The following is a 15,426-nucleotide window of genomic DNA, read 5'->3' on the forward strand; positions in this document are numbered from 1 at the left end:
AGTCAGGAATGTTGAGTCACTGAAAATAATTAAACAGGTGTTGCTTTATATAAGTTATACCAATTGTTATTCTTATAAAAGAAGTTATTTGCTAGGTATGTAGTCATATTTTTGAATTAATTCATTCTATATATCCCATTAGCTTTCAGAGACAAGCACTGTGAAAGCAATTGTGCTTCAAAGTTCCTCATGCAATCAGGAGTAAGTATTGGATACTCTCCTTCTGACTCCTGTAACTTTTCAGCTGTCAAAGAGATGTAGCTCAGCTTCACCACAAGGTAAAAAGGATATTTTCATGTTATTAGGGTATTTTCTTGGCATGTGGAAGCTTGGAGTTCAACACAGCAAAACCTAAACTAAGGCAAATGCAAGCAACAAGGATATTTTTAACTGAACTTCGGACAATCCAGATGAGTCAGGTATGTCTTCAGCACACGTCTTCAGAGTACTTTAGTGCAGTGGGGTCTATTTTCTGGATCCAAATGACATTAATCAAAGATGCCCACCTAAGCTGTCACCTCATCAAAGACACCACCTCTACTGCATGTGGATGCTGTCACGGTTTCGGTAATCAAGAAAAGTTTTTGTTCCAAACTGAAGTGCGATGAATGCCTCAAGCATATAAGCAGGTGCAGTTCACCTGGATTGCTCTCCAAAACCTAGGTGACTAAATTGTACCTAAGTGGCACTTTCAGCACTTAAGGGAATTGCTGTTCCTGGCCCTAAAGAAGCAAGCGTGTTAGCCTTTTAGCACCCCAGTGGATGCATCAATGATGCACTGCTTTAGTAACAAATCAATATCAACCTGAAACCTCTCTCACTCTATCCTAAGTAATTTAGATAAATAGAATGGAAAAGATCTGGAAGTCCTGGATTACTTCAGCACTTTGTTCAGAGTACCACACAGAAAACAGTGGAATGAAGCTGTAGCAAGTTATATTTCATAGGCCTTAGAAAAACAACCACGCTCTCACAACACTTGCCTCAGAAAAAAACTACTGCAATATGCAGGTGTGAGAGAACTCATCTTCTCTGGGTGTTGCATAGCACTAAATTGCAGGTGACAGGCACGCAGTGATGTACGTTGGGCCGTACCACCACTTCCGCGTACAAGCCTAGCACCATCACGTCAAGAACCACGTTGGACCGTAATGACTTTACGCTCATTTAGGCTGAAGTGCCAGCGAAGGTGGCTAATTCCCACTACCTACGTCTCCAAGCTGAAGTCTGGAATACCACGTTTTGCAGAGCCCCCTGAGGACAGGTGGTAAGTGGACAGGCACTGTTCTGCTCAAGTACTGCCACCCCTTCCTCTGTGCGCAGGGCGCAGATGTGAACGGGGAATTACCCTCACCTATTTCAGATGAGGCGCAGGCATTAGTGGTGAATATGCCAGTACTTGAGCCTATGCAAACTATTTCTAATGTAAAATCAAAAAGCTGATCTCACAAGAATGCCCTAAATTTCTGCTGCAGCCAGAAACGAAACACAGCAAACCATATACATCGATGTAAAATTACAACTAAAATACTAAATTAGATTTCCTGAAGCTGATGGAAGGGCCTTGCATGCAAAAAGTCAAATTGTTAACCAAAGATATTTTTATGAAATATCACTGTATTACACTTCATTACCTCTTCTACTTTTTAGCTATTAATAATTCTCCATTCTTAATTAATTTCTGTTATTTTCCTAATTTTGACAACAGTCTTGCATTTCCTTCGCAGAGCTATTTTTGAAGCGTACATTCACCTAAGGGATGGGCAGGGCCTGGGTGTTAGGATTCCTGTTCTTCCCCGCACCCCCCCCCCCCCCCGCCCTTGGATGATTTTAAAATTTCAGTTCAGTTTTTTATATTAATATGTTTCCCAGTCAACTAACAACATTATAATAATAAATGATAAAAAGCATGGATTCTAACCACTTTGTCCTCCTTTGGGAAAGCATCCAAGGAAGCAGAATAAAAAGAGAAAAGAAAAAAAGAAGAGAAAAAGAATAAAATAGGCAAGTATTAATAGACAGATTTCAAAGAAATGCAGTACTAATAACTCTCTACAAAGAGATAACGTAAAATTTCAAAAAAAAAGAGCTTTAAATAAAAAGATGACATTACTGTATATGTAGAAAACATGCTTTCCCACTCTAACCCACAGAAGAATAAACAATATAACAAACAAAAGGCAAGTTACAAATAAATGGAAACTTTTCCATTTCTGTGACTTGAAACAGTGGGTGAAAAATCATTAAAATATATTCAGGTTTTTTCTGAGTAAAGATAAGCTGTATCATATGCACTCTAACAAATGAAAGTCAACTACATTTTCATAGACTTGCTCTACTGACACCACCTGCAGGTGATGCAAAGCAATGCATCTATTTTATTAAAATATGGATATATTTAAAATTTTTTTCCAATACACCAACATAATTTTTTCAGAATGTGAATTTAATTTAATGGACTCACAAGTACTTTAGGGCTATGGAAAACTTCCAAAATAAAGATGAAATGTATTTTCTTCTGAGGGTTTGTTTTTTTTTTTTTTTTTCTTACATGACATTTCAGAAGCCCTATTCAGTTGATGTTTAGTTCAAAGAAAGTGAAAAGGACATAAACTAGTTCCATTGTGAACATAATTACCTGCTATAAAATTCATGACCACTTTTAAGTGAATTTGTCTTGATACAAAGAAGATTGATGTGTTTCCCTTACAAAAGACTGGCATCTTAAAGCCATATGAGAAAGCTTTCTCATCTCATGATAGACAACAAAACTATTCATGCAATAAAAGGATATTTGTAAAATGTTTTATAACACACCATAGTCCTAAAATAATCACTGGATAATGGTCTTTATAGACTGTTCAACAATCAAATATAGATCCTACCACTCATGTGCAAGTGAGTAGCCAGTTCTTTCTAAGGGACTGACTGAACAGAGGGTATTCTCTCTCGGATACCCTTCAGTTTTGTGGACAGCTACCGCAGTTAACTGCATGAGGATCAGAGGGAGAAATATTTCTCTCACCTGCCTGAAGTAGGATACCTAATCCAGATTAATCTATAGTTTTACATTTTAAATAAATACAAAATAAATTGACGTAACACTGTAGTAAGAAAAGTGGTTGGGGTTTTTTTTCTAACCAAAAAAATGACTGATTTTATGTAAGAGAAACCTGTAAATGTATATGAAAAACTTTATAAAAAGAGAAATGTAAAATGAAATTAGAGTTCAATAAAAAATTATCAGTATGGAGTTGTACCTGAGCAAAAAGGTTTTTTCTTTCATTCTATGAAAAACAAGTATGTTTTCTTCAAGCCATCACTCAGTAGAACTATATACTATGTATTCTTTTTTTCATTAACTCTGTGAATCTTAATATCTCCACAATCATTAAATACATTATTCTTCTTTATAAAAACCTCATAACAAAGTGATGAATGAAACACTTAAGTAAAATGAAGCACGAAATGCCAAACTTAAGGTGAACAATCTGCAGTGTGACAATGTCAAGGAGGCTTTTTCTTAAGAGTACGCATCAGAAGACTTACATTGTTTGATCGCAGAGAGACACGACCTCCACATCGAGCACAAAACTTGGTCCGGCAATAAGAGCATAAATGGCCACAGCCATCTGCAAACTTTGTTTTATGACAGATTCCACATGTTGGAGCATCATCCTTGTGCTCTCCCTGGTAGCGGCGGGCTTCTTCCCCTATCTTTCTTACTTGCTCTTTATAGCTTTCAAATTGTTGATGCAACCTCCTGCATAGATGAGAAAAAAGTTTATATAGCAAGAATAGGAGGAAATACTGCTAATGTGTATTTCTTTCTTTCAATTTATAACTCTACCTAATATTCTTGGCATGTTCACAACAATAAATGTACCTCATATCAAACACACACTGCACATAGAAGACTGTATAGGAGAATCTAAAGGAAAAAAATAACAGGCGTATTCCTATTAGGTTTACTTCAAAGCTCATCAGCACATCATTTCACTTCCAGAGAAATTGATCCAAATATAAAAAGATGGCAAAAAATGTATACTCTTAAACAGAAGTATCTATCATGTACAGAATAAAAGCAGAAATATAATTGCCTGAGCAAATTTGCATGCTTTTTAATCAATGTTATTTATACAGCAGGTGTAATAAAACAAATCTTCAGTTAGTGTCACACTTCTGTTTTCAAAATCTAAGTTACTACCCCATATAACTTAAAGATTTCAACAGGCACTCTACAATCACACTGGCCCTACAAGAATCTGAGATCAGTTTTCTCTGTCAAATCTATATATTAGCAATCTCTAGTATTCTCTCTGGTTAAGTATTTTGCATGCAAGGTTTGCTGTCCCTCATTAAAGACATTTCTTCCAGCTTATCTGTGCTTAGCTGTAGGAGTATATAGGAGTATTAGCAGGTATATAGGCTCCTGAGATGAATACTGGTGTTCAGAGAAGTAGCACTTCTCCTCCAGCCGCCCCAAATAACAAATGTCCTGACGCTGTGCCACCAACTGGCTAAGCATCCTGCTACCCAAAAGACCTTCCTTCTAATCATGAGAGCTCAGGGAAGAGCACTAAGCCCTTTAGCCTTCACTTCCCCTTCTGTAAGTCAGAATAATGAAATATTTAGTGATAAAATCTTTCTTTTAATTATGATATTATCTCTGAGGAAAAAGATGTTCTCCTGTTGGTTTCCATGAGATTTTGTTAGCACGGATGATGTTTCAGAGAGGAACCAGCTAAAGGTCCAGGCTCTTTCAAAAAGGGCAATCCAGCTCCTCTCCTGCTCCTGGCTGCACACAGTTACTGCTCCTTAGGCTCTGATTTTGACATTCACCAAATCCATCTCAGTGAGCTAACTCATTTCCCTGAACCAACAGAAAAGTAATTCTCCTAAGAAAAAAAAGAAAACCACCCAAATTGTTCTCCCATCATTTTGCTTCCTGAATCACTCCACTCTGAGCAGGGCACTGGAGACCTGGGAATAAGGCAGGACATGAGCTCTTGAAGCCCAAAATGAAGATGAGCCATGGACAGCAGGATCATCCTTTTTGCAGCAACGAGGAACAAGCTCAACTGTCGTGTGAAACCCCGCTCTGAAGCTTACTTAAAAGGATTGTATTTCAATTCTGTTAACTATCATACTATTTATCAAATCACACAAGAAAGAAAAATTTCTGTAGGTGCATCAGGACAGCATTGCAACTTCTGACCTTTATTTTCATGAGCTTGAGCAAAAACCTCATATAGCCTAAGTGGGAGAGTCCAGCAGGGCACATTTAACAACTCAGTCTTTTCACCACATGTGTTGGTTTTGGCTGGGATAGAGTTAATTTTCCCCACAGTAGCTGTTACGGGGCTGTGTTTTGGATTTGTGCTGGAAACAGTGTTGATAACACAGGGATATTTTTGTTATTGCCGAGCAGTGCTTACAGAGAGTGAAGGAGTTGGGAGGGGACACAGCCGGGACAGCTGACCCAACTGACCAAAGGTATATCCCACACCATATGACGTCATGCTCAGGACATAAAGCTGGTGGAAGAAGAAGGAAGGGGGGGACGTTTGGAGTGATGGTGTTTCTCTTCCCAAGTCACCATTATGCGTGATTGAGCCCTGCTTTCCTGGAGATGGCTGAACCCCTGCCTGCCCATGGGAAGTAGGGACTGAATTCCTTGTCTTGCTTTGCTTGTGTGCGCAGCTTTTGCTTTACCTATTAAACTGTCTTAATCTCAATGCATGAGTTTTCTTGCTTTTACTCTTCCAATTCTCTCCCCCGTCCCACTGAGGCGAGAGACAGTGAGTGGCTGTGTGGGTCTTAGTTGCCAGCTGGGGTTAAACCACAACATCCTGCTCTGCGGAGCCTACAGGCTATTCATCCACATTTTCAGATGTTGCTTCAAATCGACATCTCCATGGATAACATTAAAAAAATCATTAACAGATAAATAGATTATTAATAGCAGCATGGAATCTGTAGTTTAATTAATTATAACAGTAGATGTGTTGTCTACAGAGGTCTTGATGATATCCTTCATCTCCACCTGCTTCGAGCTACATAAATCACTTAATTAGCATTGAGACTCGCAGCATTTAACCAATGTATTTCTAGTGAAAGAATTTCTAGTGAGACAATTCTGTGTTTCAGAGGGATTATTTTTTTTTGTGGTGAAGTTGTTTTGACTTTTAAGATATAAGTAATCAGTGTTATCTGTATGAAATACTGTTTTGGGTGGTGTGGATAGTTTTACTTTAAGATTATATTCAAGCCTAGAAAATGATAATTCAATTTATCTAACAGGAATCATGGTAAAATACACATATTTCATTTGGACAAGAATATCACCGCTCGTTACTACATAAATCACCAAATCCCACACTAAAATCAGTGACTTCATACAGGCACATTCTAGTGAGGATGCAGCAATAGCAAAATCTAAGAAGCCAAATAATCTATTCTACCTCACTACAGACATGATGCATTATCCTTAATGCTTTATGCTAATGAAAAACTTGGCAGAAGTAGTAAATGGGGGGTTTTTTTGTTGTTTTATTTTGATTTTTTACTAATCTGCTTATAAAAATTTCACAGTATTAAGTAAGAGGAGAAAAGTAGGTCAAAAGAATTAGGCAAAGTAATGGAGAAACGTAATACTTTTGGCCACATTATTGGATTACACATATGATTTAATTTATCTTACACGGCTGCTCACTTATAATGCAGAAAAACCACTGAAGACATTCAGGAATTTGTATAATAACCAGCTTAAAGAACGCAATTAAATAATGGAGAGGTCTGTAGGTAACTTTCTTGTTACATCAATATTCTATTAAAAAATGGAACCATGGAAACTAAATTCAGTTCTCTTCCACTACAGCAAGACTTCAAGCTCTGGATCTTTACTAATGTGGAAAGGGAAGATAACAGCAAGCACTGCACCTCTGCCTGTTCTTTTCCAATCAGACAGTCTACATCTGAATTTTTTTTATCTCATATGAAGCTTACAAAGTGTATTTATACAATTATGTTTTGCCCTCCTGTGTACACCAAGAGGTAGATGAACATACTAGCAACCAAGCAAAACTTAAGTGAGAGATTTCATTTATTTGTAAGTATGTAGCACTTATTTATAGATTTCTTATTTTCTGCATCAGTGTAAGACCAGCCTTTTTACCATGAGGGGTTCAAAACCAAGCACTTATTTTGCATGTCATACTCCACATTATTGGAGAAATCCTCATATTTTATCTACAGCAGGAATGGAACTGAAGAAATCCGTTGCAGAATTCACAGAGCTGAAAGATTCTTACCCAGTCCATGGCAGGTCTGGTTCAACTACTTCTTTTGGAAGGCTTGAACCATCTTTCCCACCTTTTTGAGGAATGACAGGATCTCTGTATCTCTGGCTATTCTATAACGGCGGCAGCAAATCCCTCTCAACAGTTTTGCCTTATACAGAAGTATTATTAGCCTCATAGAGAAGTATTCTCTGGAGCAAGAACTAACATACAGATGGGTGTTTTTCAGGTTTGCTCCTTAACTTCCAGGCTATAGAGCACATTTTCGTCAAATGCAAGGAAAATTCAAGTCTATTAAATATTCCTTAATGTAGACAAGCACCTAAAGGTTAGGTTAAAGACTTAATAACAGCATATGATATAATAGCTTGGGGGAACCTTGAGGCAGACATCAATTCAAACCCCAATGCCTGAAAGAGCAGCCACGCTACTATGTAAGAGGAATATATGCATATATCTACACCGTTTTTCATCATGCATCCCAAAATTCAGCTAGTTCTACTACTGAGGTCAAGAGCATAGCCAAAAAGGGGAGGTTTCCTCACCCGCACAGCCTCCAAACATGAAGAGGAAAAAAATAAACGAAACTTTATAACAAAAAACAGAGGGAACTATTCCAGGACTTAACACTGGACATATATAAGTCAGACTGAATAAGTTTCATAGAATTTTTCCTTCAAAAGGGAGGAATATAGGAGGCAGAAGATGGCCAAAAGGAGCAATGCACTGCAAGTGTACTATTCTTACAGTCTCCATGCATATCACAAAACAGGAAAGTATGACATCTAATTTATTCAGATTTTATACTACCTATAAATAATTGTTAATATCACCTTCCAGATGTGTTCTGTAACAATACACTAACAAATACAGTAAAATTCAGTAGTTTTAAAATGTTGACCAGAAAAAAATCTACCAAATGTTCTTGTTATTAAAAATTAGTATTTATTTTTGAAATTGGTATCTTCAACAGACTTCACTGAACATATATTTTAGAACAGAAAAAAAAATCCTGAAGTGCAAAAATATCTTCCAGTAATACTGTTTTGTAAAAGCTTTTTGTTGTTGTATGGTTGCTTGTTTGTTTAGGTGGGAGGATTGTGGTGGTGACTTTAGCAGCCAGTACAAACAAGTTAATGACTATTATTTTTACTCAGTTTAAATGTTCTTTGACTTGAAAGTGCAAATCTTTGATCCCACCCTAAAGAAAATGGATTTATTTCTCTGTTCCTTAAGATTTGATCCTCTAATCCACAAAATCTATCAGCAGCTGTTGCATAATAAGTAAGAACTGTTAGGTACAAACAGAATTTGAATTAATTAGAAAAACATCCCTCCAGGTGTAGATGCAAGAAAATATTAAAATTCTCATAAGTTTACCTATTTACATATTTTACACATTTAATATTGTATGATTAATATTTTAATATTTATGTATTTATATTTTAATATTGTTGAATTAGAAGTCCCTTAATTTTTGTCCTGTATCATCCTAGCCACATTTCTTGCTTAATGGATCTACCTTCTTTAACAGATTGTCTCAATATAATAAAACTTTGGGTACCTCCAAGAGCACCTCTTTGTAACATTTATGCGTGAAACTTCATCTTTGCTAGAAACACAGAAGCACCCATGCACTGGGAACTGTTTGGGTCACCAACAGCATCACCTGATGGCCCAAGACTTCAGTACTGCTCCACCTTTTATTATGCAGTAAACTTATCAGGCACAGACACAGGATTAAAACCATTCCTCTCTTCATGGAGAAATAATAGGGAAGATGTCTACAAAGGCAGCAATACATCTGAGAACATAGCACAGCGAAATCAAGACACTTGAAGGATAACCTTCCTCCAACATTACTGCCTTACTTCACTTGTGCAGACCTTGCACCACTCAGCAAAACAGCTGCACCCACATAAGATGGCTCTGCTGGTGAGGGTGCCTGGTATTTCACATTCACACAGGTGGCACATATGTGTGTGATCAAAAAAAGACCATACAATGGGTGAATCTTTGGGCATATCAGATCTCATATGACTAAAAAAAAAATCTTCTCTTGCTGGATTCTGGAAGAGACTGAGCCGCTCGGAGAGGTACGTCATAGCATCATGGCTACAGCTCCGTCTCTGGACTCTTAAGCATCAGCCTCAGTACTGTACCACATGTACATGAGAGCTTGGCACCGCCACTCGTAGAGCAAGAGAAGAACCGATACATTTTTCATGCGTACACTGAAAGACTTAGCCCATTCACTTTTACAGTAGGACAGTACAACATGTGTTGAGGTTTCTAGGGTTTTTTCCCCAAGAAGATATGGTGGGTTCCTCTGCCCTTTTTTCTTCAAAGGCATTTCACAAAAAAAATGTTTTAACTGCAAGTCACACATGTACCACATTTTCAGTTGAATACGCAATATTTTACATTGACTAGTGTAAACTAGTAAAAAAAATTACTGATGGGGTATTCTGCCAAGCTTCACTCATGTCTTCATGTAGTTATTAAAAACTGGAAGCCTTGGAGGACACTCATGTCATAAGCATCTTATATACCTCAATCATTTCAGACAGCTCAGAGATATCCTTAGTAGGACAGACAATGGACATGAGGTAATCTGTAATATTGACTGATCACACAGTGGCATATCGAACCATACAGAAGTAATCATTTATGTTGTTGGGTTTTTTTGAGTTGGCCCAAGATGTAAATTTATACTGCTGCAACCATCTCCACTAAGCAGATATTACAGTTATGATCCAAGAATGCAATTTTTGATTAACAGGCTGTGTTATTGCTTTTTTGCTGGTTTACTGTTAAATTCCTACAGTGTATACCTATCTGAAGTATTTGCACACATACACTGAGGATTAAAAAGTGACAAAACGATGCACTTGCATATGCATGCTCTGTCTGCACAGATTTTCCAAACATGCCAAAGATTTGGGTCACCTTTATGCACCGTTACATTTTAAATGATTTTTAAATGTAGTATGAATCTATATTTTTTCACTTGCTTAAAAATCCAGCAGATGGCACTACAGATTGCATTTTCACTCGCAGTTCAACACAAATCATTCAGTCTTGAAATCTTTAACACCTGATTTAACATTATAAAAATATTATGCCCTGTCATGAGTTCAAGTTGGTAGAAAAAGTGACACCTTCTAAGTGACATAGCCTTAAGTAACTATTGACCAGTGGCTATTGCGTGTTTGAGAAAAGCTCTTAGTAAAATGCAGTACTTTACCCTGTTCAACCATGCCACACAAACACATAATCACACAGAACTTAGACATTTTTTTCTTTGTTTTGTGGTTGGTTGTTGTTTTGTTTTGTTTTGTTTTGTTTTGTGCATAAAATCAGAGGGACTTTAACTGAAGTCTGTTCTTAGCATTCTTCTTTATGGCAAATAAAACAAACAAACAAACAAAAAGTTCAGGAATGCAAACTCAAAATTGTTTCTACACATTTTCTTCTGCTGTAGGAGATGTACCGAAGACTAAGACTTCATTAATGTGCCAGTAGGGTAATGTATTTGGACAACACAGCAAGACTTCAAGCACTTTTGGATATTTGGATATTTTGCTGCCTGTGAAGGCAACAGCTAGACCTAACAACCTGTAGACAAACTTTCAGTGGCTATGTTGAAGCTGTGACCTGAACCAATGTTCATCAGCTCTGTAACGCTGGAAGTACCCCAGCCTCACCGGGTGCCTGGCTGCTCTGCCAGAGTTGGGGGTACTCACCTCATGCAGGTGTTCCCAGAGGGAGCAGCGTGGCACCTGGCTCTGCCTCAGCCCCACTAGCACCTTAGCTGGGGAAAGCTGTCAACTTGTGACAGGTTTTAGGAGTACACACTTTAAACAACAAAGCTAAGACAGGCAACCTTAGCAAGATGATATGGACAGCTTTGTCTGAAAAAAAGGGGAAACGAGAAGCTTAGGAGGAATCTAGCAATGCTGACCAGAAGAACAGCTGAAGTTCAGAGAAGTCTAGATGTATTTGCTGCTTACTTCATGCATCATCACATCACATATAAATCTGTTATTAAAACTTATACCTTCTGCGCAAGTAGGAGGAATTAAGGTTGCATAGTAAATGAACTTATCTAACTCTTCCAGCCCCCAAGTGCTTGACCTAGCCAGGCTAATGTGTTAGCATATTTGAAGTCTAGGGTATTTTCTGAATGTTTGGGGTGTGCTGCTCTTTAGCACGGATGATACCTAGTTTGGTTGTTTTGTGAAGATCGAATAATTACTGAATGTACTCATATTGCAAAATATTGTACTTCTGAGTACATTTGGATGTTATGTTAATATTTCTTTATTATTGCTACTGCTGTACTTTTTTATTCAGTTTGAACTGCCATTTTACAAGTGGAGAGTAGTATTTGTCTGTAAAAAATGCTCGCCCGAGGCAAGCGAGACATGGATGTGTGTAAGTTGTGAAACAGGTAGGAACCTGATTAATCATCTAATCTTTAGAGGAAAAAAAGGCCATATTTCTGTAAGAGTAATACAAGCATTAATCAAAGGACTGCAAATGAAAGTTAGCGGCTTCCATATCTTGAGGGCGTTGGGTTTTCTCCTCCACGAACCAGCTGCTTCTAACCCCTTTGCTGTTACTTACTGTCCAACTTCTCAATTTTCTGTAACTACTTAACACCCATTTGACCTTTTCCTATTCACATTTCCTGTAGGCTTTGTCTCTCCCTCCTACACATTTTTAACAAATATATCACAGTAATTACTATATACAACATATTATAGCATGTTCTATATTCTATAATCAAACAAACAAATATTCCTCAAAATCTCAGATTTTGCCTGGCTTGAAGGTTTCTTCATTCTCCCTTGTTTGTTCAACACACAACTGTGGATCAATTCTATTACTCTCTCAACTCGGTCTTCACCTTCCACCCATGACATTTTTCACCTCACCAGCAATCACCTGAATCCTGCTGGGCATCAGCCCTTTCTCCTCCACATGCCAAGATCTCTTCTTCCACCCTGTTTTATTGGTGCAAACACAAATTTGATCATGCTTGTAACTCGCAGGTCTGTTTCTCTACCCCACATTTGTCTCCTTCTGTCCAAACCAGTGTTTGGCATAGTCTCCCTTCATGGGAGACTTGTACATCAAACTACATAAACTGAAATAAAGATCTCCTTGTGCCTCCAGCAAACCTTAACCACCACCTCCATTCTGCTTACCACTCAGGACCAATATCTACTGTGCTACGCTGGACTCACACCTATTTAGACCTTCACCTCAAAATGCTTTATAAACCTCAGAGATTAATTTTTCAAATTAAAAAAAAAAAACCACACCAAAGTTTAGCTAATTTCATATCCGTCCAGCTTAAACATTCAGCTCTCATCAGCTCATCCCTCAATTCCTTTTCTCGCCAGTTCAAGTCTGTCCTGCTGATAGTCTAATCACAATCCTGCAACAAATATAATTTAATTTATTTTACCTCTCTCTTTGTATTCCTCCGATGAGCCCCCTTTTCTGCTGCATAAAACATAAATGGCTTATCTTCACCTTCAAAGACTTTCACAGCCTATTTCCACCTTACCTATCATTTCTCATTCAGTACTGTGACACTTCTGGTCCAGTTAAACTTTCAAGCAATAATTTTTGTGGTTTGCCCCTTGTTGCCCCTAACATGGGAGTATTAGCAATAACACCATCCCATTATCCTCCTTCAAACTCTCCTTTGCCTTGATGCTTACAAAGATCTGGACAAAAATTACGTTACTGCTATGTTAAAACTTTCGCTTATCAGGTCAGACCATACAGGCTCCCCTGTCTGCTCCTATTATTTTATTGTTTGCTTAATACTTACAGTTTAGGCTTCTGCTGTGGCAAAGACTGCCTTTTTTCCTAAGTCCATAAAAACCCTCACTCAGAAGGGTTACAGTCCATGACAAGTGCTTCCAGGCAATATGGTAGTACAAATCTCCCAACATGACTCAGAAATTCATGATGTTACTTTTCAAATTTCTTCTAATAATTTTATGATTCTCATCATTTACTTTTTGGTTTCCTGCCCTCAGGCAATATATTCATACTTTTCCCCATGTTCATGAGGGACAAAGTGTTTTTAATGAATGTTGGTATTTTCCTACATGCCCATGATGCTAGAAACCAGGAGCAACATAACCATAACGCATTTGATTATGAGACTTATGATAAAGTTCAGACTTGGCAAAGACTAAGGTTTCACTTATAGACCTCATAGGGGTGTTCAGATCTGGCCACCACCACTGGAATTAATAGCTGTTCACATCTAACAGATACTTTTGCCCTCTATACAAGTTATCTTAATTCCAATTCCCCCATATAATCTCTTATCAAACACATACTACGTGGCAGCATCCTAACAAGACTGTACAGGTTGAGGCAAAAAAGTCCAACACATGGATTAGAAAGTCCCGCTCCTCATCACATTGGAGCAGAGGCACACCAGCAAGGTGGCGTGGACTGCTGCTCTATTCACGGGGCTCTTATCTGGTGCCTTTTCACCAGCTGTAACAAGTCATTTTCAAGCTAACGTTTTACTAAGGGCAGGTTTCCTGTAAGCATATAAATGGGCTCACTAAATAACTTGCATAAAATGTCAATTTTTTCGGCTTCCTGGAAGTTTCCTAATGTAGGTTACGGGAAAACTTTATTTTCCTGTACTTCTATTTGTTTTTTAAAAATAACCACAGCCCACAAGCAGATTTCCTCCTTACACAACTGAAGAACTGTGAGTCAGACATATGCAATATCTACAATAAGGAATTTACATTCCAGCTTCCCACAGTTCCTCCCAAATGACCGTTACCCTTTCTGAGGTATAAAAGAGAAACCAGATAACTAAGCAAACAACGCCTAACAGTACTAAAAGGGGCATAATGAAGGAATTCAGAAAGAAGCTCTGCATGTCTCGTATTAAAAAGCACTTACACGCTGAGATATGTTTAGTACTTTGTACATTCGTATATTTAGTACATTGAAGGATCGATGCCTTCTGCAAAAAAAATAATTAATGCTTATTCCTTCTTTGTTTAAAAACATCCATTCTTCTGACATGGCTTTTATGGAAAATGCAAATAATTTAAATCAACTGGGTTTTTTCTTTTTTGTTTTTTAATCCTGAGTTCATAAAAATATTAAAACCGATACCATTGCTAAAAAAGATGTTCCATTCTCCTCATGTGACTATTTCCACTACCTTAAGTACGTGTACAGCTCCTATGCTTTATGGTAACTGGGTATAGAAAAGCTTATCTTCCAAAAGTTTAAGTCTTATTTTTCATTGAAAGTGTTTCAGTAGTATTCGGAAGGGTTTCATGGTTTTCTTAAGACAACACCTTTCCACCCAGTACATCTCAGGTCCTAAAGCCCTTGTACTTTTGGGAACCTCTGTGCCCCCTTCCTTGGCCTTTTTAAGGAGGTATAAGCCCTTCTACTCAATTGCTGTGATGAGCTGGGATCTGGAAACAGATTCTCCTAGGGCAGGGCATGAGCTGTACTCACGACGCCCCAGCTGGCTTGCACAAAATACAAGGAGGAAGACCTCTAGGTCACAGCACAAGCATGGAAAACTCTGAAAGAGCAACACAAATCCAGAATACAAGAAAAACAGATGAAAGGTATGATCCACCCCTCCGAGGTGGAGAGGGAACTGTAAGGGATGGAGATTATACCAGGGTGGAAGAGGCTCCAGCTGAGACTTTCTTAGAGAATGAGAGCCTTGTCAGAAGAGGCCACAGAAACAGAAGTCCAGCATTCAGAAGAACCATGAGATCAGGTTTCACACAAAGCACAAAGTTTGTGATGTAAGTACAAGCAAAAGAGACAGCATTAATGAGTCTGAAAATGTTAATGAGTTCAAAGAATAGCAATAGGACGGTGAATGGGAAATGGTGGCAAGGAGCTACCCACTCCCCTGTCTTCCATGGACAGGAAAAGGATATAGCTCCACTAATCTAACAGGTTTCAGTATTAACCAAGTAAAATTTGTAATTACACCGACCACAAATAATTACACTGCCCAAATTTGGTGACACAAGGCTTAATATAATATGAAGTCCCATCAGGTGAGTGAGCCTGCACATAGTTCCACACCAAAATA

The 15,426-nt window shown here is 38.0% G+C and overlaps 1 protein-coding gene across 1 annotated transcript in view; it reads right to left on the reverse strand.

Moving 5' to 3' along the window:
- The window catches only part of RIMS1 (regulating synaptic membrane exocytosis 1), a 354,008-nt gene that overhangs the window by 223,439 nt on the left and 115,143 nt on the right, over nt 1–15,426 (reverse strand). The window contains exon 2 of the mRNA XM_064447811.1: nt 3,550–3,763. Within this exon, the coding sequence (XP_064303881.1) occupies nt 3,550–3,763 (214 nt within the window). The remainder of the gene's footprint in view (nt 1–3,549; nt 3,764–15,426) is intronic.

Source organism: Phalacrocorax carbo, chromosome 3 (genome assembly GCF_963921805.1).
Source record: "Phalacrocorax carbo chromosome 3, bPhaCar2.1, whole genome shotgun sequence".
Taxonomy (NCBI): domain Eukaryota; kingdom Metazoa; phylum Chordata; class Aves; order Suliformes; family Phalacrocoracidae; genus Phalacrocorax; species Phalacrocorax carbo.